Genomic DNA, 23908 nt, shown 5'->3' on the forward strand with positions numbered 1-23908 from the left:
CATGATCAAATGCATTAATAAAGAGATGTTAACTTATTAAATATACTTTATAAGCGAATGAGTCATTTATTATGCAAACATTTAATGAAAACCAATGAATAAAAACAATAAAAAAGGATGAACCAAACCTTCCCTTTGATATTGTGCCATATTATCATCAGAGTCAAGAAATGAGTAAGGGAGAAAAGATTAGGAGAAAAAGTAATTCTAACACCTTCCAGGAATGTCATGCTAAAGAATAGGTAAGGGTTAACTTTAATTTTAAACATACTTTCCAAGTGAAAATGAAATATTCGAGCTTCAAAAATCCTAAGAGTTGAGTTTGCTGACTTAAATCAGAAAGGACTAACTGAAGGCCTCTACATATTTCATTGGTATTTTTTGAAAGGGAAATTCTTTCATTACTGCTTAATGTCAAATCTGCTTGGTTCCTTACCATCTTTCCACTTTCCCTCTGTTAGTCTACTTGAAATTTCAATCTCTATACTTGTGGAGACTGCTATGTTCAACCAGCAAAATTTTCAAATCCATTTGGGGTTGTTCATTTTCTTTAACATCATATCTTTTCTTTTCTTTTTCTTTTTTTTTAATGCCAGACAAGTTCTGACTGCTGCATATACTCAGAAGGACCAAAAAACTAGTCAGCTAAATAAATCCAGTGACCTCCAGGTCATAGAATGCTAAAATTCTCAAAGTTCTTACAACTTCATAGAATAACACAATAGATTTAACTCCAAGTTGCTGGTAAAGGTTGTTGACAATTCATTGTAGCACAGAGGGCAGGTTAAGTTCTAGTGTAGAGTTGGCAATCAGATCTCTCTCTCTCTCTCTCTCTCTCTCTCTCTCTCTCTCTCTCTCTCTCTCTCTCTCTCTCTCTCTCTCTGTCTCTCTGACTCTGCCTCTGTCTCTCTCCTTCTCCCTCTGTCTGTCTGTCTGTCTGTCTGTCTGTTCCCCCCCCCCCCACCTCTCTCTATTGGAAAAGACACATGGGGTCTCCGTTTTTGTGTCTGCCAAGAACATATTCTTAAAATGGAGTATCTCTGAGGTTCTATTGGTTCACATTCTATGGCTCTTTGAGCAGTGTTGTATAATTTTCATGTGTTATTTATCAATCTTTTAAAATCTTGCTTTCTAGCAGTGACAAAAAATCTCAGTGAGTTACCAATTCTGGGAGGGAAGGAGCAGAGAGTGCCCTTGAAATATATTCCTAATGTGCTAGGATATAGATCTTGAGCATAGTAAAGCTGAAGTAATAGGGTCCAGTGAAAGGTCTTCTGGGGTTAGACTGTAAAGAATTTAATATATGAAATTTCTTTTCTACTTAGTGTCACCCCCATATCTATATTTAAGTTAAAGTGAATAGCTAGAAGTGCATGTGGCATTTTCATTCCCTTTTATCATCACTGAATGCAGAAAGACTACATCTATTCAAGTTTCAAAGTTAAGTTTGGGAGGATCCTAGAAGAGCTTTGTTGCTGTGTGCACTGATCTACCTGGTCCTGGCTTTCACACTAACTACTTTGACTTTTGGCTGCCATGAATCTCTTTGACTTTCTCTACCTTTACAGTGGAAATAGGTAATAACACAAATCTTTCACAGACTTGTCTCGGAGATCATATGGTTAAGAATTAGAGAAAGAAGGGGTACACACATGTACACACACACACACACACACACACACACACACACACACACACACACACACACACACGCGCGCGCGCGCGCAGACTTCCTATGATCCTTTCCAATTCTAATTCCTTGGCTCCACATCTATAAACCCAGTGGGAAATCCCATAGAACAATCTGGGTTAGGGAAAACATTACCATAGCATAGCATAGTGGAAAGAATGTTAGTCTTGAAGCTAGACCTGTCTTCTAATCGCAGGCCTCCCACCTCCTTTGTGGGTATGTGTTGTAAAAATTATTTCTTCTCTCTGACTCTGTTTACTCAACAGCAAAATTAGGATAATAAACTAAATGACCTCTAAATTCTCTTCCAAATCTAAATCTAAGATCCTGTTCATATTATTAACCATTTATATTAATACAAAGTTGCATAATTTTCTTCCCAAAGTTTCCCTATCTTTTAAACAGGGTTATAATACCGGCTGCATTTTCCTTTTTGTATGGTCCTGAGAATAAAATGAAGAAGCATGTTTAAAATATAAGTTATTATCTTTGGACATTCTTTTATGGAAATAACAACTTCCAAAAAGAGGCACCCTTTAAGTCCGTATTTCTGTCAAGGTTGCTTTCCTCTTTTTTTCTCTAATCCTTATCTCAATCTAATTCAAGGTAACAACACCCAAGGAGGCAATTCTAAAAGACTCTGAAGAGCTGCCTGAAGCCCTCCACTAGAGATCCCATTTGGGTGGACTCTAAACTACAGTTTCAACCATTTCTAAGTACCAGTGAAGGATTGGTATTAGTGACACCATCTAAAATCACTGAAACTCCCCTTGGTACAAAAATGGTACAAGAATTATTGTCCAAAGAAAATGTTCAAGTGACGACTGGCTAAACACAAGTACCAAAGAAACACTTTATCAAAATGACCTACTATGCTAGAAACACATTCCCAGTATAATTTTTTTCATACACAAAACAATTGAGATTGAATACAAGAAAACTCAAGTCTACACTTCTTAGGACACATTTCTTACACAAGCAATTTTTTTTTCCTCAAGAGCTCTAGAAATGTTATTTTTTGAAGGGAAGAGACCTGGATTAGAGATGTCATATAAGAATAAGAACCAAGTACTCAGGAAACCACACATTTACCACATCATTGAAACTGCAAGACATCAATTGCCCAGGGAATGGCTGCATTAGGGTGAAAAATTGGATAAGAGATTCCTAAAGAATCTTTTCTCTCCCTGCCTCCACACTTACTTTAAAACTGCAACCCATTCATTTTCATTAGAAAGTCACATTAAACTCGGACTTTCAGTTCCTCTAAAATGTAGGGGCTATGGTACTTAGAGAGGAAAAAGGTATAAAGGGTTCAGTCAAGGGGCAATAGTCAGTAAATAGCACGATATGAGATTAATTAATAACTCACATTTCTAAAGCATTTTAAAGCCTGCAGAGCTATTTTCCTACTATCTACCTCACCACATTTGTGATTGTCAATAATCCTTCAAGATATTGCTTTCTAAATGGACTTTGACTCCCTTTCTCTTTCTTTAAAAAAAAACAAACAAACTGGGCTTGATGATATTCTTTAATGTGTCTAAGTTTCAGCACATGGATTTTACCAGGATCAAGTGCCCAGCAAAGAACTTCAGCTACTCAGGCCACGGAGACTATGTTTCTGTTAAGTTTTGGAGGATTTGGGGAGATGGTTTCTAAGCAAGGGTGAATCTTTAACCCTAAGACAGGGAGGAAAGATTTCAGCACGGGGATCAAAGGCTCCTCAATACTCCCTCCCTTCCCCCTTTCCTTTAATAACTTCTAAGACTTTTTGCAATCCATCTATCAACAGCAATCATGGGGATATTGGGGAGGGAGGGCGCCTGAGAACTGCTTTCCTTTGAAAGATCTTGGCAATTTGTGACTGGAAATTGATGTATTAGTTTGAAAATTAAATAAAGATTCTACAGCCTTCTTCAAAGAAATATTGTGTGTTTCTATGACAAAACTCATTTTTCAAGCACTGACCTCTGGGGAACTTCAACTGGTTCTATATTTCAGTCTGACATGTCTCACATTCCGCTGTCTAGTTGCTCATGAAAGAAGCTGGGATACTCATATATTTCCCTGACTTTTGATCAGTCTTTAGCATAGGTGGTCACCTAAATAAATACCAAGATCAAGGAGCCACTAATTTGAATTAACTCTCTCTCCCAAGTCCCCGGAGGAAAAACCCTGGGAATGAAGTCTAATGAGATTAAAGTAACTTCCAACTATACATTCCCTCACTCTTTAAAAACCAAATCTGTGATAACCACAAAGAGCTACTTAGATCAAAGTTGGTCCCCTGTCTGGTAATTTAAGTGTTTCATCTGGGAGTCTTACCAGAACTTTGTTCCATTACTTCCTTCTGACAAGTGTCTTGGACATTGACTGTGCAGTTCACAATGAACTCAGGGGAGGAGCAATCATCCAGCTGGAATTCTTCACACTGATAACACTGGATCTGGAGAGCGAATCCTGGAGAAAAGACAAATGGGATTAGAGCAGTACAGCACCCTGTCTTTGTCACACCTTGAAGTCCAAATAAACAAAAAGTAATTCTCTACTTCCTTTAGATCCTATTTAGGCCCTGGAGAACTCAAAACAACTAAGGGATAAGCCTTGAGTGGCTAGAGGGGCATCCTGCAGACCCAGGGTCCCCGTATTTCCCTGAGCTAGCCCCACTTCCTCCCCCAATATTTCAGCTTTCCTATTCCTTTCTTAAAAATAGTCAAAAGGCCTTCAAGGGGAGAAAAGAGGGCCTGGGACCAGGGGAGGGTAGGATGTGAGAAGAGCAGCAAATCTTCACTTAGCACCAGTTTAACAGCTAATTGATTACACAGAACTTATTTATTCTTTTGGCCTCATATATAATTAATGTGAGGGACGACTTTTAAAGCATATATATGTATGTATGTTTACATCTATATAAGATATATACACGCATATATATATATAATTATACTGAGAGGCAGTTCCTCCCCCCTCCTCCTGAACCAGCAAATAGACTTTTGGTTCCATGCAGCGATCTTGCAGCGCCACCGTCGGTCCCCCACATCCCGCTGCTGTCCAGACTCAGCGGTCCCACAAAAAGGATTGGCTCCCTACATCGTCCATTAATACGAGATCGAGTTGATGTATTCCCCACCACCCTAACATGTTGCAGCGAGGAAAGGATAAGCTTACAGTCCAGTACTGGAGAAGGGGGCGGGATGCAGCTAGCCCTCTCCTCCTAGAGCTCCAGACTACCTATAAGACACTGCCCCTCGGGTAAGGGCATATTTACTGAGGGGGTCAGCAATCCAAGAGACCAGAATTAAAGGAGTATTTCTGCCGCTCCTCCACTGCAGAGGTTTGGGGAGTCATTGGGGAATTGGAAAGAAGTGAATCGGGGAAAGAGGGAAAAAAACGTCGTTTTGCAATCTCCACAGCCTAGCTAAGCTAGTCAAGTCTGGAAGCTTCTACTTCGCTGTCCTAGGGGAAATCTGCTCTGGAGCCATACAATGGTACGTGGTATTTGGCCTCCTCCCCAATCTCCACATGTATTTCCTCTCTCCCTAAGTGCAATAAACAGGACCGCGAGCCCAAGGGGCAGGGGGTCCTTGGTGCTTTGCTCACCTGTCGGCTATGCTACTCCCACAGGCTGTTGAATGAAGAACAACTTTGCCACGGTTTGAGGATCTTAGAAGGATTTGGGAGGGTGCTCTTTCCTCCCACCCTTGCAAATGGCCAGACTGTTTCTTCACTACTTCCCAGCCTCACTCTCTCCTTTCACACCCTGAACCCCACCCCAGATGCCCGGTAAATTCAATTGTACTCAAATACAGAGGAGCTCAACGGACTTCAGTCTCCTTCCTCTTTTTTTTTCTTCTTTTTTTCTTTTCTCCCTCCTCCCCATTCTCCTCCTCTCTCAATGAGGGAGTTGGAGACTTTCCCACTCTAGCACCTCTGGACAGTTGTCAAGGCTGCAAAACTACCCCTTTGGAGCTGGAGCAGTGAATGCATCAGAAAAGCAGGTGGGTGCTAACTGGAAAAAGACGAGAATAGGAAAAGAGACTCTGTGTGTATGTGTGTGTGTGTGTGTGTGTGTGTGTGTGTGTGTGTGTGTGTGTGTCTGCCTGTCTGTCTGTCTGTCTTACCTGGAAGCAAAAACAATCCCCAAAAAGTAGTAGCGATACCGAGGAACCACATCCTCCCAGAGCCGCCAGGCTGGGAGAGGAAGGTGCATCAGAGACAGCACTGGTTGTGGCGACTCCAGCTGCTTTTGCTCTGGCCCGCGCTGCAGCCGCCCGTGCTACTGTAGCCGCCACGGAAAGAAGCCCCAGGTGCAGCCAGCAGCGCCCGCATCGCCCAGCTCGGGGCTCCGGGCTTCGTCGCTCCGGGGCTCCAAGCTACGGATTCTGAGCTCTGCGCGCTCTACTCGCTCTGCTCGCTTTGGCTGTCTCCGCGGAGTGCCGCGCCTCAGGAGTTTGCAGCTGATAGTGAAGGAAACTACCCGGAGAGCCAGAGCACCCAAAAAAAAAAGTCTCGCCTCTTCTTCCCACCTCCCACTACAAGAACCACGTGACAGCAGCCGAGTTGGGGTGGGGGTGGGGGCGCGGGGAGGGCTGGTGCCATCCAGCCCCAGCGCACTTCCACCCCTTTTCTTTTCCTTTCTCCTCCTTCCTTCTCCGAAAGGGAGGGGAGGGGGCGGTGAAAGTTTTTCAAGATAAAAAGGACGGGGACTTGAAAAGGGATTGTACGAGTAGATAGAAAAGATGCAGCAGGTGAACCTCCGATTCGTCAGTTCTAGGCAGTGAAGCAGGTGGAGAGGACAGGGAGGTCGCGGGTAGGGAAAGGCGCGCGCAAGTGTGTGTGTGTGTGTGTGTGTGTATGTGTGCATGCCCATATCAGTGTGTAGCATTTCGTTTCCCCCTCCTGGCTCTCAGTGTGCCAGTGGGGGCAGCCCTTCCAAAAGGGTCCCCATCCTGCCTTCTCAAAAGAAGAGGCTTGCACATCCTGGGGAGAATCACGGTTAGTTCTCCGAACCGACGGAGAATGGACCGAAGAAGAAAGATCAGGAACAGGCTTTGAAAGGGAGGGATTTGTACTCTGTCAAAGTTGCCCACCTCCGCAAAAAGCTGTCTTGGGGTTACTAGTTCCCTTATGGCCTTCTGAATCCTCTTTTCCCATCCCCTTCCGCCCCTCTTCCTTTAGTTTTCTTCTCCGGCAGGACTCAGCTCTGGGGGAGGGGTTTGCCTGCGGAGCTGCATGTAGCCAGGCTATCCCCTGCCATGGATCACTGGCTTCTGTCCTCCCTCCTTCGAGCCCCTGATGCGCCGCGCTCTGCCTGGGCACCCCATTTCTTGGTTTAGGAGGCTGGTAGTCCACTGACCCGAAATGCCTCCTTCTACCAATTAGATCGAAGTCTGCTGGGGGCCAGGGGTGTGGTAGAGTTGAGAACAGGTCTCCCGAGGTCATTTTTCTTCCCCTCACTCCCGCCCCTCCCCCTCCCTAAGTCTTGGGGCTAGTGGTCCTGCTCCCGCTTTTTAGCTAAGGAAAAGAGCTGTAGAAAAGCAACTCTGCCTTTTTGAGCCCCCCCACCCCATCCCCCCTTCCCAACCTCCTCTTTAGTGCTCCATCTCCGTTCAAGATTGCAATTGGTGAGGGTGGCTTGGTATTCCGTTCCACTCTATCCAGTGAGATCCTTCACTCTGGATCTCTGGGGCAGGCTGGCAGCGCCCAGACAGTAAACTGCCTGCGCCACCCCCACCCTACCCCCGCCCTTCTTTGCTCTTGTCGCAGCATACTGACTGAGGCGCTCTCGGGTCCCCTTTTTCCTCACGATCCATCTCCCCTCCCCAAACCTCAGGCACACAACCTAACTCATTATCCCCGGAAAACCCAGGGACATTCGATTTCCCTGGAAATAGTCTTTCTCTCTTCTACTCTCCTCCCCTGCCCTCCCTTCCCTATGGCCATCTCTTGGGGGGGGGGGGGTAGCACACAAACCTGTACGTGGAACATCTAGTTCCCCATCTAGTGTGACCAGCAGGTTTCGAATTGGGTTTCAATTACTTTCGTGTAATTCGTCTGGGGTAATAGTTTCACGACTGTACCTAGCTCTTTTTTTCTCCTTCTCTGTGCCCCCTCCCCCTTTTTTTCCTGGATGGTTAACCCCACTGGGAAACGGAAATGCATTTCGATATTGGCTCCATTCCCATCTAACTCGGATGCAAGATGGCTAGTATTCTTAAGGGGATTCATTGTGAGGGCATGGGTGTCATCATTCAAATAGCTCCTATCTGTTCTGAGGAGCCCTTAAAGATTTTACTATGCAGCTGTGTATGATAGGCCTTTTTATTCCGAAATGAAATGCAAAAGAATTTTTTAAAAGTCAGAAAGACAAGGAAAATTACACAATTGTCACTTGGGATAAAATTCAAATAGAGCAAATTGCACAAATTAACCAAATAACACTGATCATACAATATATTTTTTAAAAAATGAACATGTGCTAAAGTAACCACATAGATCCTAGAAATATTTCCATTATAACTAGTTTACAGGTTCATGTACAAAAGCAGTTATAAATAGTTCACATCTAGAAAAAATACACATAACCTTTGAAATAGATTTTATCCTTACATATAAACAGTCTTTGTAGAAAAAAATGGATATGAAAAAGATTTTTTTTTTAAGCACCAACCATTTCTTTGATTAAAAAAAGTACAAATTGAAAATGAGGTGTTTCATTTCTGGAAGTTCAAAATTGACTAAATTGAGATCAAATTGGAGTTAAAGGTAAAAATAAAAACTGATATGTTCAGAAACCAGAAAAAACAACAACAACTATGTTGGGGGGGGGGGGTTACAGGGATACCTTAGAGGTAATACACTATTTGAAACAGTACTAGGCCACTTAGGGCATATATCCTTTTCCATCAGGGCCTCACTACAGAACCTTCTTCAAGTATGAGTAGAAATATGGATAATTATAGTAACTCAGAGCTTGAATTATCACAGTAACTTCTTTGAAATTGCACTAAAAAGTTACCAAATTAATATTTCAAAATAGAAATTACCATGTTCATTATTACTGTGATTTTGGAAGGCTCAGTTTTATGTTTAAGCAGTGTCCCTACATACAGTTTACAGACTAGAAGAATAAACTTTTAAAAAATTCCAACTAAAAGTTTTTGTTAATATTAACATCAGTTTAAGAAAGTTAGTTACCTGTTCTTTCAAGAGCATGGCACCAATTTATTGCTGTCATTTTTTTTTGCTACAAATATAATCTTTCCCCCAAAATTTACAACTTCTGTACAAGTATTCAAAAAAGTGCAAAATTAAGACTTTTGTGTCCTGTATGTATTTTCTTTTATCCTCATACACCACAATAAATGCAGTCTGTCTTTATTGCTGTGTCATGGAAGTAAGCCAGAGAGCAGCCTGCTGTGAATCTTACAATTTCGGCTGTGTTACTTCAATAGTACATTTTATTTTTTATTTTATTTTCTCAGTCTTTTAACTGCTCTACTCATCCCACTGGGGAGAAAAAAGTCTTTTATACATCATTTGAACCTTGACTTGCACAGGAAGAGAAGCTATCATATAAAGAATCACTTAAAGACTCCAAATTATCTACACCAGGCCTATTGGAGCTTTTTAAAGATGCATCTTCATTTTTCCCCTTTTCTTCCCTTTGTCTTTCAACCTTATTCAGACAGTTCTCTTTTTCTAATAAAATCATACTATTGCTGTTAAGTTTATTGAGAGACTCCAGGGAAATTCTGGATAATTTATTCTCAGAATCTTCTTTTGTTTCTTCAACTTGTTTCAATTTCTGCAATAAAAAAGGGAAAATATTAGAAACATATTTCTTGGGGAAATCAAGTTATATTCTCCAATATTCAATTATTGTCTCTGCAAAGTACAGTTTTAAAGGGATAGATTGCACTTACAAGCCTTTAACTATCTTCCAGCATAATTAGATGTAATAATGAAGTCAATTTTGGGGGATAAATCAGGGCTTTAATCATTTTACTGAGACAAATAGGTCCCAATTTGCAAAACAGTTAAGTGCCACTTAATTTCATTTTAAATGGCTGAATTTGAAATTTGTTCTTGTAAATTGCCTTATTTTTCTTAATCAGAGTTTTTGACTTCTTTTCAGTTAATTTTATTGGATAACTATTTCTGAATATGAAAGGAAGTTGGATTAGTTCCAAAAGTTAGAAACTTTTGTGGCTTTTTTCTAAAACCATAAACTATATAATGCTGCCATAAAATTTAGATATATGTTCAACTTGTCAGAAATAGCTTCTCATTTTCTGTGTCTAATATACCATGTCTGGACTGTGTCCATGTGCTTGCACACATGCACATTTAATTTCTAAGAAGATCCCTGTTTAAGAAGTCTCCATCAATGTTTCACCTACCTTTTCAAGGCTAAAATGTCCCTAAGAAACTTTGCTGGAGAGCAAAGCAATGAGAGTTTGACAGAGCCCCTATCTTCCTGCAAGCCCTCAATTCAGATAGGGGTAATTATGAAATATAACTGGAGAATTTTAAGACCCTATGAAATACTGCCATTATAAATACATATATATCATGCACACACATATATAAATATACATACATTATACATATGTGTGTATGTGACAAACCCTTTCAATGAAATCCTCTACACTTGGAAGAGATTAATGATTCAACTTGAATAAAGTCAATTACCCTCATTGTTAGGGTCTTTAGGGTGGGGAAGTGGAAATGACAAAACAAATTAACAGGAATTCAGAATCTGGGAGATATTCCTCGCCATGCTCTGCCCCTCCAACCATGTCTAAACATTTTTGCCTTTCACACAAGGGAGAGAGAAGTGGAGATGAAAGGTCTAGTGATTAAAGTATTTTGTAATTAACAAATAGACCTTTATGAAAGATTTGTTTGGGGACTCAAAAGTTCCAACTTAACAATACTGACCACAAATTTTGACATCCTTGATCATAGTTTCCTTTGTATAGAAATCTCCATTACTCAGTTACAAAGTAAATATAAGGGAATGTAAGGGAATAGTAAGGAAATATTGCACACCAGACCTGGAATCCATAATTTAAGGAGGATCTTGGATTTAATCAGGCAAAGGAAAAGTGACCTAAGGTTATGTATTTCCACATGTCAAATAAATATAAGAGAAAGGGAGGGGACGACACTTAGAGCCCAGTTCTTATAGCCATGCCCAGGGTGTTATGGTGGTATAATCCCCTATGTGGAATTGAACAGACAGATATTCTGTGACTTTTTTTTTGTCTACTTACTGTATGGCAGAGTGGCCTTTCGATTGGTTGCTGTGCTAGAAATATGTGTATGTAATACAAAAGGTATTAACTAGTCCAATGTACCTATTTCCTAGATACATTTGAGTTAGGAGGATGAAATGCTATAAACCTCCAGGTGGGGGAGCCATACAAATAAATACTTAAAACGCATTATAATACTAGATTTCTATTTTTTTTTCTCTCCCATTTTGCATATAAAGAAACTAAAACCCATAGATCTTACAAAGTCATACAAGTAGTAGAGCTGGTAAAGCTGGGATTTGAATCTTTGTCCTCTGACTCTAAAGCCAATATCCATAGACTCAAAAGAATTCAAGTTGCAAGGGACTTTGAAGCCATCTAATTCAATACTTTTATTTTACAGATGAGCTATTAAGTTATTTGTCCAAAGTTACACTGCTATGAAATAGCAAGGCTAGAATTTGAATTAAGGTTCTTTGATTCTAAATCAAGGAATCTTTCCACTAAACTACAGCCAAGGAAAGGTACTTATCACAACACCAAGCTTCCCCCACTAAATGGGTTCAATTGTCAGAAACGAGAAAAAAAAATTAAAAAAAAATGAGATCTAATAACAAAATAGATATATCTGCTTTGTAAAGTGGTATGTCTCTATAGAAAAAATTTTAAGCCCTGAGCTAGATGATATTTCATTATTCCGACAACATATAATAAGTAGTATTATGGAAAGAGCTAATTTTCTCTTTCAAATGGCTATCTTGAAACTAGAAGCAGATTCATAGAATAGATTAGAGAATTACAAGATAATTATGGAAAAGCAGTTCAGTAATTAGGAAGCAGCATCACTTAAATCTTTTAGGGGCCACTCACATCCTTAAATGGTTTTAAAACACTTTAAAAATCTATATCTATATCTATACCTAAGTATATAGATGCATATATATATATATATATATATATATATAATATTAGAAGAGTTGGAAAATTCTTGTGTTGAATCAAGTGTTTTCCTAATTGAACTTTGTATTTTGAAAAGTGTTTTCCTATCCATTATCTCCTTTAAACCTCATATCAATGCTTTAGTTTAGCAGTACAAATATTCTTATTCCCACTTTACAGATGACGATATTGAGGTGCAGATAAGTTAAAGTTACTCATCAATATTATATAATTTAGAAAAAAGACAGAACTGGGAATTGGTAGGACTTTTACCTAAAAATTTCACTGCTTCCTTTCCTTCCATTACAAAAGAGACTATATCCCTCACTAATCCCTTTACTAGTTCCTTAATATTATTTTCTCTTTCTTATTCCAGTATCTTGGTTGAATAGCTATACCTTATTTATAATTAATTTCTCTCTTGCTTCTGGAAGACTTTTATCTGCTTACAAATAGATTCAGGTATCCCCAATCATAAAAATATCCTCCTTCCTGCTTTATAGACTTTTCCAATTACTGCTCTAATGTTTCTTCTTCCCTTTGCAGCTAAACTTCACAAAAAGTTATTTATACTTGATGCCTTCACTTTTTCACTATCTACTTTTCCTTCAATACCTTGAAATTAGGTTTCTACTTCTATCTTTTCACTGAAACTGCTTCATCAAGAGTCAACAAAAAAGGAGTTTTGCCAAATTCCTTTTATGAAACAAATATGGTCCTGATGCCTAATCCAGGAAAAGCAAAAACAGAGGAAGAAAATTATAGACCAATTTCATTAATGAATGTGGATGTAAAAATCCTAAATAAAATATTAGCCAGGAGACTACAACAATATATCACAGAGACTATACACATTGTGATCGAACAAAATTTATACCAGGAATGCAGGAATGGTTTAATATAAGGAAAACTATCAAAATAATTGATTATATTAGCAGAAGTAATTAAAATCATGTGATTATATCAATAGATGTAGAAAAACCTTCAACAAAAATACAGCACTCGTTGCCATTAAAAACACTGGAAAGTATAGGCATGAGTGAATATTTTCTTAAAATAATGCTAAGCATCTATATAAACCATCAGGGAGTATTATTTGTAATGGAAAGAACCTAGAAGCCTTCCTAATCAGATCAGGAGTGAAACAAGGATGCCTATTATTACCAATATTACTTAACATAATATTAGAAATGCTAGCATTAGCAATAAGAGAAGAAAAAATTGAGGAAATCAGAATGGGCAAGAGGTAATAAAATTATCTCTATTTGCAGGTGACGTGATAGTGCATATGAAAAATTCTAGAAATTCAACTAAAAAGTTAATTGAAACTATCAAAAATTTTAATAAAGTAGCAGGATATAAAATAAACCTATATAAATCATCAGCACTTTTATATTTTTCTAACACAGTCCTGCAGGAAGAGCTAGAAAGTGATACTCCATTTAAAATAATCACAAGTAGAATAAAATACCTGAGAGTATAACTACTAAAAAAAAGAAAGAAAAAAGTCCCCAAGAGTTTTTAATGACTACATCTAATTTCCTTTGTTTAATACTCATGCTCCATGACCTCTTCAATTGTTGACACTGTTGACCCACCTGGTAGATACTCTACATACTGCCACTTAGCAATTTTATTCATGTCAGTAGCTTTGACTATCATTTTATTTGTTATTTCCACATCCCTATTTCTAGACCTGACCTCTTTTCTCAATTCCACATTCAATTTAACCACCCAAAGAACACCTATCTAGATATTCCACCAATAACTAAAGAGAACTATATCCAAAAATTAGCTCATCATTATAGCATGACAGATCTAAATAAGGGTGGGATCTTAGTATTCATCTCTTCTACCCTTGCATTTTACAGCTGAGGAAATGAGTCATGAAAAGGTTAATAACTTGCCCAAGGTCACATAGATTTAAGTAGCTGAGTTGGGTTATGAATATTGGTGCCCTGACTCTAAATCCACCATTTATTTCACTGTACCATGATTATCACATTACTCTCCTTTTAACCCACTCTTCCTTTTTTTTCTTAGAAACATTATTTTCCTTAGAAATAGTATTTCTATCTATGACATTGCCATTCGTCTTTTCTTCTCTGTTCACAATCTTGGAATTGTTATTGACTTTTCCTTTCACTTCTCGTGCCTAATCACCAGGTCTAAGAGCTCTGCCTCTCTTTCTCTTACATGGTTTCTCTATGGCCATTGTCACCATATCCCAGTTTATTGGCATTTCCTTAAACTATGACCTCCTTACATGCCTTCTCTTCTCCACTCTCACCACTCTCATTTCTTCTTTATAGGATTAGTAAACTATTTTATTTCCTGCATGCAAATTTGGACAGCTCAGAAATCTTTAGTGGCTCCCTATAGATTTGTAAGAAAATTTCAAACTCTTCCACTTGGCATTCAGTACTCTCCTCAATCTCTAGCACCACCTCCCTTCCCAGTCTTATGTAATAATTCCATTCCATGCAGTCTTTAGTCAAATTTGACTAGGCTGTGTGTTCCCAGACACCCACTATACCATTGTTTACAGTTCCCTGCTCTGGGAATGACCTCCTTTCTCCTGTTCATCTGCTAAATCTCTATCCACCATTAAAGTCCAGTAAAATGTCATAGTCTTCAGGAAACCTTGCTTAAGCTTTCTGGTTGGTAATAGCTTTTCCCCTAAGACTTCACACTGTGTTTTTCAACTCTAGTAAACTGATCATATAATGTTGTGCAATACAGCTATTTGTGTTTGTGTCTTTGTCTACTATTTTTAAGCCTCATGAAGAAGATCAGGTCACAGGAAAACTTTGACTTCCTCAGTGTCTGGCAAAGTGTAAACAAAAGGATATCCATTATCATCAATATTATTTAATATTGTATTAAAATGCTAGTAATAGAACTATCTCTTTTCATAGCTAATAGGATTATATGTAATATATATATATATATATACTCCTAAAGATTCAACTAAAATAGTTGAAACTATCAATTTTAGCAAAATAGCAAGATATAAAATAAACCCATGTAAATCATCAGCATTTCTACACATCACCAACAATGTCCTGTAAGAAGAGAGTAAAAGTATAACCCATTTAAATTAACCATAGATAGAATAAAAAAGCTAGGAGCATATCTGCCCAAAGAAGGCCAAAAACCATTTAAATATAACAATAAGACATTTTATACAAATAAAGTCATATTTGAATATTGGAGAAATAGTAATTATTCATGGGTGGGCAGAGCCAATATAATGAAAATGGCAATCCTACCTAACCTATCTACTCTTCAATGCCATCACAATTAAATTACCAAAAATAATTTTATTGAACTAGAAAAAATTATAACAAAATTCATTTGGAAAAATAAAAGGTCGAGAATATCAAAGAAATTAGAATATAAACTACTTAATAGAAGGGTGATGGGAAGACTTTCATTTTTGTCTTTCTATGTGTAGCATACTGAAATGCTTGTTGATTCATCAACTGGGTTTCCAGACTTATTTTATATTAGTTCCTTTTATGCACTGTGTGCCACTGAAACTCACTTTCTTTTCCCCAAATAGACCATTTCTTTCTCATTTCTGTTCCTTTGAATAGGTTGTCTCCTTCATATTTAGATTCCTCTTTTCTTATACCTCTTAGAATCCCTAGCTTCCTATAAAGTTCCTTTCAAGTCCCACCTCTTACACGAATCTTTTCCTACTTATTAGTTCTCTCCCTCCTCAAACTTGTATTTATTTATTTATAACATGTCATATTTCCAGCAATACAATGGAAAGTCTTTAAGAGCAGAGGCAATTTTGTTTTTATCTTTATAACCCTTGTCGTTGTTTAGGACACATTTATTAAATTGAGTGGATTTTGACTTCAAGACCAATTCTCTTTCTTTACTATATTTTCCCCTCAGAGGGAGAAAACACTTGTATTATTTGCCTTTTGGTTAGATAGTGAGGTAGCAGAGTAGATAGAGCTAAATTTGAGAGTCAGGAAGGTCTGAGTTCAAAACCTGTCTCAAATATTTGCTAGCCATATGACTGGGCAAACTGCTTCATGCTTTCTCAGTCACAGTTTACTCATCTGTAGAATGTGATTAATAATAGTATCTCTCACCCAGCTCTTTTGTGAGGATTAAAGAGGATAGGGGATGACATATGTAAAGCTGCCAGTATTATATAATTATTATTAGGCCCTTGATTGTACTTAGAGATGAATTCAGTCTTTTTGTATGAAGATGAAAGTATGATTTAGAGAGAGAATGAGAGGGAAGATGAAAGTAGATTTAAAAAAATTCCCACCTATAATTAGACTATTTTAAAAATTAGTGTTTTTAAAAGAATACCTAAAACCTTAACTTAGCTTCCAAAATGCCCCCAAATAGATTAAGTTGTATTTTGTGGAAAATAATCTTGAAAATCTTCTCTTTCATTCATTTTTTCTAACTATTATTTTCAGTCATTATTTCCATTATGGAAATTTTTTTGTCAATCCATTTTCATTGAAGGCTAGGACCATACAAGTGGCTATTCTCCATAAACTTAATTCAACCAATATTTTATTAAGTATCTTCTTTGTGAAGAGTATTGAGAATGTAAAAGTGGAAAGTGGTCATGAATTTCACGGAATCCTACAGATTCATTATAGACTTGACATGTTTATATTTAAAAGTTTTGTAGCCCATCTTTGGGATCATTCTTGAGACTATGCCAAGAGGAAAAGTTTTGCTTAAAACTTTCACCCCCATCTTCCTGTGTTATTTCTTTCACTGTCAAACTCATCAAATGTGTGTTCAACACTTATTGTGAGAGTTTATCCACTCATTTCCATGTTAACCCCCTGCCATGTGCTGTCTTAATTCATTATTCCACTAAAATCTCTCTCCAAGTTGCCAATGACCTTGCCAATTTACCTTGCCAATTATTCTAGAACTTTTTCTATTATTTAACATCATTCATTATTTCTGAATTCTTGAAACTCTGTCCTCCATTGGTTTCCAGCCCACTGTACTTTATTGATTCTCTAACTTTTCTGATTCTCCATCCCATTTAATGATTCTTCTTCCTCATCCTACTTCCCAGTTGTGGGTGTCAATTTTTTTTTCAGCTGCCCTCTACCTTTTTTCTCCCTACATTTATTTATTCCTTCAGTGTGATGTGGTGCTTTGTTAAACATGTGTGTTTCTAGTTATTTTGGACAAGCTATTGAATTTTTCCCTCTCATGGTTGATATATTATTACCTTTGTGCCTTTCAGTTACATATATTTATCTCTAGCCCATAATTCTACTGACTTCTTGCTTTCCTCCTCAATTTTCCAGGTATGTTTCCAGACACAGGACACATTCATTGTTCTGTTGTGGCTTCGAATGTAAAATGTCCCACAATTATCTTAGTATCCTTTCCTAAAAGAGATCATTGACCAAACTTCTCCTTCCTGTCAGTCATATCCATGGATTTGTTCACTATCTCAGATAATGTAATGATCATTTAGTCATCTTTGGTTTTACTTTCTTCTTCATTTCTATGATGGACATGAAATCAAATTCTCTTTTTGCTTCAAAGCTTATCTTGAATTTACCCCTTGGTTTTCATTCTCATTACTGCTAACTTATAACTTCATGTCTGAACGAATGAAATTGCCTCCTAGATAGTCTTTCTGTCTCCATTCTTTCACCCCCTTAGACTAATGTGTGTGTGTGTTCATCTTTTTATTGTCTATCAAATCAAATCTCAAATCCAAAATTCTATGTCTGGCTTTTAAGGCTCTCCATGATCTGGCTTCATACTATCTCTTTATACTAATGGTCTACTACTACTCATTATGGACTATTCATTTCAGGAAGGTCAGTTACTGTCCTTTGTTCAGGAAAAGTGAATTCTTTTCTTCTGGTCATCACTCATATTTTTCTTCTCTTCTTTCTTCCAGTAATACCCTCCTTGAAATTTTGAAACTCCAAGAAATATTTTTTGACTATTCTGGTCTACAAAAACCCTTCCTTTTTTTAAAGTCCTATTCCATTAAATGGCACTCTCGCTCTTCACTGTTCTCTACTATTTTTATGGATATTAATCTGTCTCATTAGCTAGATTTGAAATTCTTTGAGGGTACAGATCACATCTTGTATATATTTCTTTATACCTTCTAGAAGCATATAGGATTGATTTAAGGCTAGAGATTTCTGAAAGAAGTGTCAGCTCCCCAATTCTTGAATGGATTTTATTAATTAAGCCATTCTGATTTGTATTTAGAAGAACATAAAGAGAAAGCTACATATTCCAGTGGTTAATAAGGAGAATCATCAAGTTCTTGGATAGACTTATTGCAATCAGAGTTGAGAATGGGAAATAAGGGCTTCTTGGAAGCAACGAATAATGAGAATTTTGAAGGAATGAAGGGATTTTTGATTTAGTGATACCCTCATCAGGCCTGTGCCTTAAAGGTATCACAAATAGGAAAATGGATTGTAAAGAAATATTTAGAGCAACTTTTTTTTTTTTGTGGTGGGAAAAACCTGGAAACTCAGCAAGCGCCCCTCTTTTGGGGAATGGATGAACAAGTTATAGTATATAAATATGACAGTACTGTGCTTTAAGAAAGGATGAAAGTAACAGCTTCTGAGAATCCCGAGAAGAACTGAAACAAAGTAAAATGAACCAGGAGAAAAATTTACACAACACTGTGAAGATAAACAACTTTGAAAGATTTAAGAAATCTGATAAGTGCAATGATCAATCATGATGACAAAGGACTGATAAATGATGAAATCTACTATCTCCCTCCAGATAGAGGTCATGGACTCAAGATGTAGAATGCAACATACATTTTTCTGGATGTGGGCAATACTGAAATATATTTTGTTTGTGAATATTTGTTATAAAGAACTTATCTCTTTTCCCCATCTTTCCCTTCCTTCCTCCCTCTCTCCCTCCATCCCTCTGTTCTTCTTTCATTATTTCCATCTATCCTCCCTCCCTCCCTCCCTCCCTCCTTCCTCCCTCCTCCCTCCTTCCTTCCTTCCTTCCTTCCTTCCTTCCTTCCTTCCTTCCTTCCTTCCTTCCTTCCTTCCTTCCTTCCTTCCTTCCTTCCTTCCCTTCTTCCTTCCTTCCTTGCTTCCTTGCTTCCTTCCTTCCTTCCTTCCTTCCTTCCTTCCTTCCTTCCTTCCTTCCTTCCTTCCTTCCTTCAAGCTGAGGAAATGACCTATAAGATGACGGTCCTCTTACCAATTCATAGATTCTACATACTAGAAAGGTAGATCCAGGGAAAAATAACATTATTTTTATGTGCTCTGGGCCTGAGGAAGTGGATGAAAAGCTCATATAAAGTACTTGCCCTATTTCAAAGTTTACTCTAAATAGTACTGGAATTAGCAGGCTATCTACAAGAGTCAAGGAAGATGTAGCAGTAGTTGCTTCACTTTCCTCATTTAATCTTCTCCCTACTGTTATCATTTATTGTCATATTAGAGGTTCTGCTTTGGAGATGAGACATTAAAAAAATGGAGTGACTGACCTTTGGTGACTGCTTGAGACCGTTTCATTCTTTTCACGAGATTGTGACACTAACCCTGGCAACCTGGTCAAATTTCAACTTGGATAATTAATTTCTCCCTGTACTGAAATCCCTTTGTAACCTCAACTGGGCACATTATTCTTCACATGCCCTTCTAAAAAATTAATGTGCAGCAATGGTAATAGAGAACCACTATCTCAGTCCAACCACAGGGTATAAGATGCGTTTTAGCAATGAGGGAACTCAGTGTTCCCTGGATAGATGACTTGGGAAACCTTTTTTTTTTATCATAAAGGGCAAAATGAGAGTACTTTAATGATCTTTATTAGATGAAAGATTTGTTTTCAGGCAGGATTTATATCTGTAACTATTTTGTTAACTCTTGCACTCCTCTGCCATTCACTGCTCAACCTTGTTATCTCTTTCTGCTTCTACCTCCCCCTCACAATGGAGGGATATGCTTTATCTGGGATGAAAATAGCAGAGGAAAAATGACTTAAGGTATTTAGGTCTGCTAATATAAGGGTTAGGGTTCCAATCCCTAGTCACCTTCAGGTTCAGATTTCTGTTTGAATCATTTGGACAGAAGTATAAACTAGTTGCAAATAAATCCCCAATCAGTTTGAGATAAATAATATGCTTTGATCATCAGATAAAGACGAATAATGTCCCACAATGAGTATGTAATTGGGTGACAGAAGCAAGCCCTGCTTTGGACTTGTGCTAGTAACACAACAGTTTGGAAATTATTCATTCTAGCGAGGATTGTGGGAGAAATTGCTGTTCTCCTGTGAGAAGAAATTGAGATGGGGCTTTGGTAGAAGAGGGAGAGTATATTTCTATCCAGATGAATGTACAAGCTAGAATATGCATAAGAGCTATCAGAGGTCCCACTACACTTGAATAATCAGTGGTAGATTCTACTGGAGCCAATAGCAGGGACTGTCAGAGCAGAAGTGACTGCCAACAGAGGAAGTGCCTGCAGATGGAAAGAAGTACAGGTTATAGACCCTAGCAGAGGGCTACACCTAAGTAGAATGATGATTATATAAAAGGAGAAAAGAACTTCAAGTAACCAGGAGCTGAGGTTCCCCTTTGCCATACTATATTTTCTACACATGCCATTTTTACTACCAGTACACCTTGACAAGTTTGAGCCCATTTTCCCAATGGAACTAAGAGATTGTGCTCCCAGTTTTGAATAAGATTTGAATGAATGATAAAGCACTTATTAAGCACTTAATATATACAAAATATCATCCTAAATGATGGAGCAATGATTAGAAAATGAATACACCTTACTTTCAAGGACTCTTATTCTAAAGGAGATCAGGCATATGAAGTCAAATGAAAAGGTCCCATGATTCTTAAAGTGTAGCAGCAAAACGGATGGTGATGGATCTTTTTATTGTAATTTTAATTAAAATTATATATTATTTTTGGTGTTGAACCATTTATGAATACTATGAGCTTTGGCAGTGAGACATTTCTTTTCTAGGTCTCCAATAGCTGTACCTTCTGAGGATACCCACAGGGGCTTCAGAATCTGCTAGGTCAAATCTCCCTAAGTGTTGCTTCTTTGGAGCCGAGAGGAGGGGACTGGAAACAGGGCCAGTGACTTGGCAGGGGGTGCCCTGCTGCTCTCAAGCATTTTGGGAACAGAGTCCTATATCTCTACCAAGGTCTAAGATATGGTAGTATTTGAGGTAGTAAAAGGACTTTGAATTACATGAAACAATTTAAGACATTTTGCATGTGCATAAACTGAACATTTAAATATTGTCAATAATTCTAGCTTGTAAGAGCCAAGCCATCATGCTTTCCCCATCTAATTTATTAGTGCCATTATGAAAAAAATAAACATCTCTGACACTCTTATGACTGATAGGACTGACTGGGAATGTTTCCTTTGGTTACCTTTCCCATCACTCATTATAATGAATATAATACCTATCTATCGACCTTTCTTCATCACATTTGCCTTAGGTGATAATACACTCCTGGAACATACTGTAGGATGAAGAATATATGAGCACTCCTTATAGCAAGTTCAACATAAACAACCAACTACATACATATTTGTGATATTATTAAATTATATTTGCATTTTAGAGGGATACATTTCCTGCTGCTTTGATAGGAATACATATGATATATATTTTTTGAAGCAAGTGAGAGGAGGAAAATGATAGGTTATACAATTTTCCATAGGAAGCCTCTTTCCAAAAGAAATCACCTAACAAATTTCAAATGGTGGACATCATAAAACTTTACCTGAAGGAACTACGTGTTTATAGTGAAATACTATGTGGGTACCTAAAAGCAAGGAAAAAAACCCTACTATATAATTCATCAACCAATAAATAGTTATTTAACATAGAATCACTTATAAGTAGACTTCAGGAGACCATTTAGAATTCACAATGCATTACAGTTCCCAGTTTATTAGGCAGTTTACAGGAGTCATGGACGCAAATGGAATTATAAACCAATGTATATCCCACAAACATACTGATCTATTGCGGGCATAATGATGTTAGCTCTACTCATCTTTGATCCATTCATCCACTAATGTAATTCATGTGTCAGGTTTAATAGCAGCCAGTGGTTTTGCCTATGGATAAGGTCTATTCTTCTGGGCATACAGGATGCATTGAAGTCTCAAATGTTGTCCAGTTTGATACAGGGATTGACTATGTGATCATGATTTATGTTGTCATTTCAAATAGTTGAATTTGCACTCAAACATTCATTATAGATGGACTCCTTGATAATTTCCCTTAGGAAAAAGGGAAGTAAGCTATAATCTACAGGTTGACACCAATAGTCACTTGGGCATTATAATAATACAAAGATATAGGATTTAGAGTAGTCATCTTGTCTATCTTCTCTTAAGCCCATTAAGACAGTGTGATCTGTTTCAGTATAAAAGTTCTCTAGAGGAAATGATACCCCATAGTAATTATTCTAGACACTTATATTTTGGATTCACTGGAACCATAGTTCTCTCTTATACAATGAACCTGGTATCTTCTGGGATAAAAAAGTTGTACTATAGTTGGGAGAGCACAACTGGAAATTCTGTTGCTTAGCTCTATCACAATTTATAGCAAGATTCTTGATTCACCATTGCAACTGTGGTCCCTGAGTTTTACAAACTTTAATTGTGCTCTGCAGTCATGGTGTTTGAAGGATTCAGCACCCAAGGGTCATTGAAACACTTTCAAGGAAAGAATCTACAAGGTCAATTTTTAAAATAATATTATGTTATTTATGTATTTTAAAAATCCTCCCTTTTCCAAATCTGGCCTCTGTGAGGCCAGATTTTCTTTATAAATTTCTACCAAACATATTGCAACTGATTGATTACAAAAGGAGATACGAGACTCTAGCTTTCTTCTATTGATCCAGACATTAAAGAGATTTGCAAATATTTGTAAAGCAATGCCATTCTTTTCACAATTCTGTTTTATTTTGGAAGGTAGATATTTTTCATAAAAAAATTAACTCATAATGAGTTTATTGTTCTTTTAAAATAAACTGATAAATATTTTTAAATCTATCAATTTAATTTCTAATACAGTTAACAGGATATACACATATAAACCCCACATAAACAGAACCTTTGTGGGATCTTAATAATTTTTAAGAAGATGAAGAGGTCCTGTGGCTGAAAAGTTTGGACCCAGAGCATTGAGAGGTTAAATGACTTCCAGTGTTACAAAGACACTAAATTCCAAACATAGAGCCTGAACCCAGTTTTCCTGTCTACAAACTAAACCCTACTGCCAATCCCAAAATATTAAAATTAATCTTTCTTCACAAAATGGAGAACATATTAATTCCCTACTCAAAACTCTTAAATTAGACTATTTCCTACAGAATAAATCCCTAATGCAGCCAGTCATTTAAGGCCATATACAATGTGGCTCCAATCCAACTTCTTCAAGCTCTGTTCCTGCCAGATTGATCTAATATATCATCCCCTAAAAATTACATAAACTTTCCTGTTTCTTTGTTTACAGTATCCCACCAGTCTAGAATTGCTTTCTGTTTCTTTTATCTTGAACTCAATCCTACTTTTTTTCAAGGCTTTCAACTTCCTCTGTTGTCACAGCCATGAAGTTCTCCTTCTCTCAGAAGCATTGGGCATGATGGCTCTAGAGAACCTCTGTATATATTCATTCTCTCTCTCTAATAAGACTGAAAGCCCTTGGGGGAAGAGATCAGGTTTGATATCTCTTTGTATGACAGCATCTAATATGTTGTGTTGCACATAGTAGGTACTCAATAAAAATGTTTTTGTAATTTTTACCCTTGTTGTCATGTGTATATTATATTACCCATCCTCTTTATAGTATTTAAAATATAATACATTTTCTTTTAGTTTTTATCTTTCCATGTTGAAAAATCATATCTCTACTGTTTTGTCTGTCTCATGAAAGATAGCGAATCCTTAGCCCTGATGAAACTACTTAATGATGGTATCAAAATGGATTTCTCAGGCAG

The 23908-nt window shown here is 37.5% G+C and overlaps 2 protein-coding genes across 8 annotated transcripts in view; both read right to left on the reverse strand.

Moving 5' to 3' along the window:
- The window catches only part of LYPD1 (LY6/PLAUR domain containing 1), a 38221-nt gene extending 31638 nt beyond the window's left edge, over nucleotides 1-6583 (reverse strand). The window contains exons 1-2 of the mRNA XM_001363438.4: nucleotides 5815-6583; nucleotides 4019-4153 (exon numbers count right to left, since the gene is read on the reverse strand). Of these exons, the coding sequence (XP_001363475.1) occupies nucleotides 4019-4153; nucleotides 5815-5866 (187 nt within the window). The 5' untranslated portion in view covers nucleotides 5867-6583. The remainder of the gene's footprint in view (nucleotides 1-4018; nucleotides 4154-5814) is intronic.
- Nucleotides 6584-7996: 1413 nt separating this feature from the next.
- Nucleotides 7997-23908, reverse strand: part of NCKAP5 (NCK associated protein 5) — a 1174517-nt gene continuing 1158605 nt past the window's right edge. For all 7 annotated transcript variants that reach the window (XM_007494075.3, XM_007494074.3, XM_056797182.1 and 4 more), the window contains one exon: nucleotides 7997-9500. In XM_007494075.3, the coding sequence (XP_007494137.2) occupies nucleotides 9222-9500 (279 nt within the window). In that variant the 3' untranslated portion in view covers nucleotides 7997-9221. The remainder of the gene's footprint in view (nucleotides 9501-23908) is intronic.

The sequence above is a fragment of the Monodelphis domestica genome, chromosome 4, assembly GCF_027887165.1.
Source record: "Monodelphis domestica isolate mMonDom1 chromosome 4, mMonDom1.pri, whole genome shotgun sequence".
NCBI classification, from domain to species: domain Eukaryota; kingdom Metazoa; phylum Chordata; class Mammalia; order Didelphimorphia; family Didelphidae; genus Monodelphis; species Monodelphis domestica.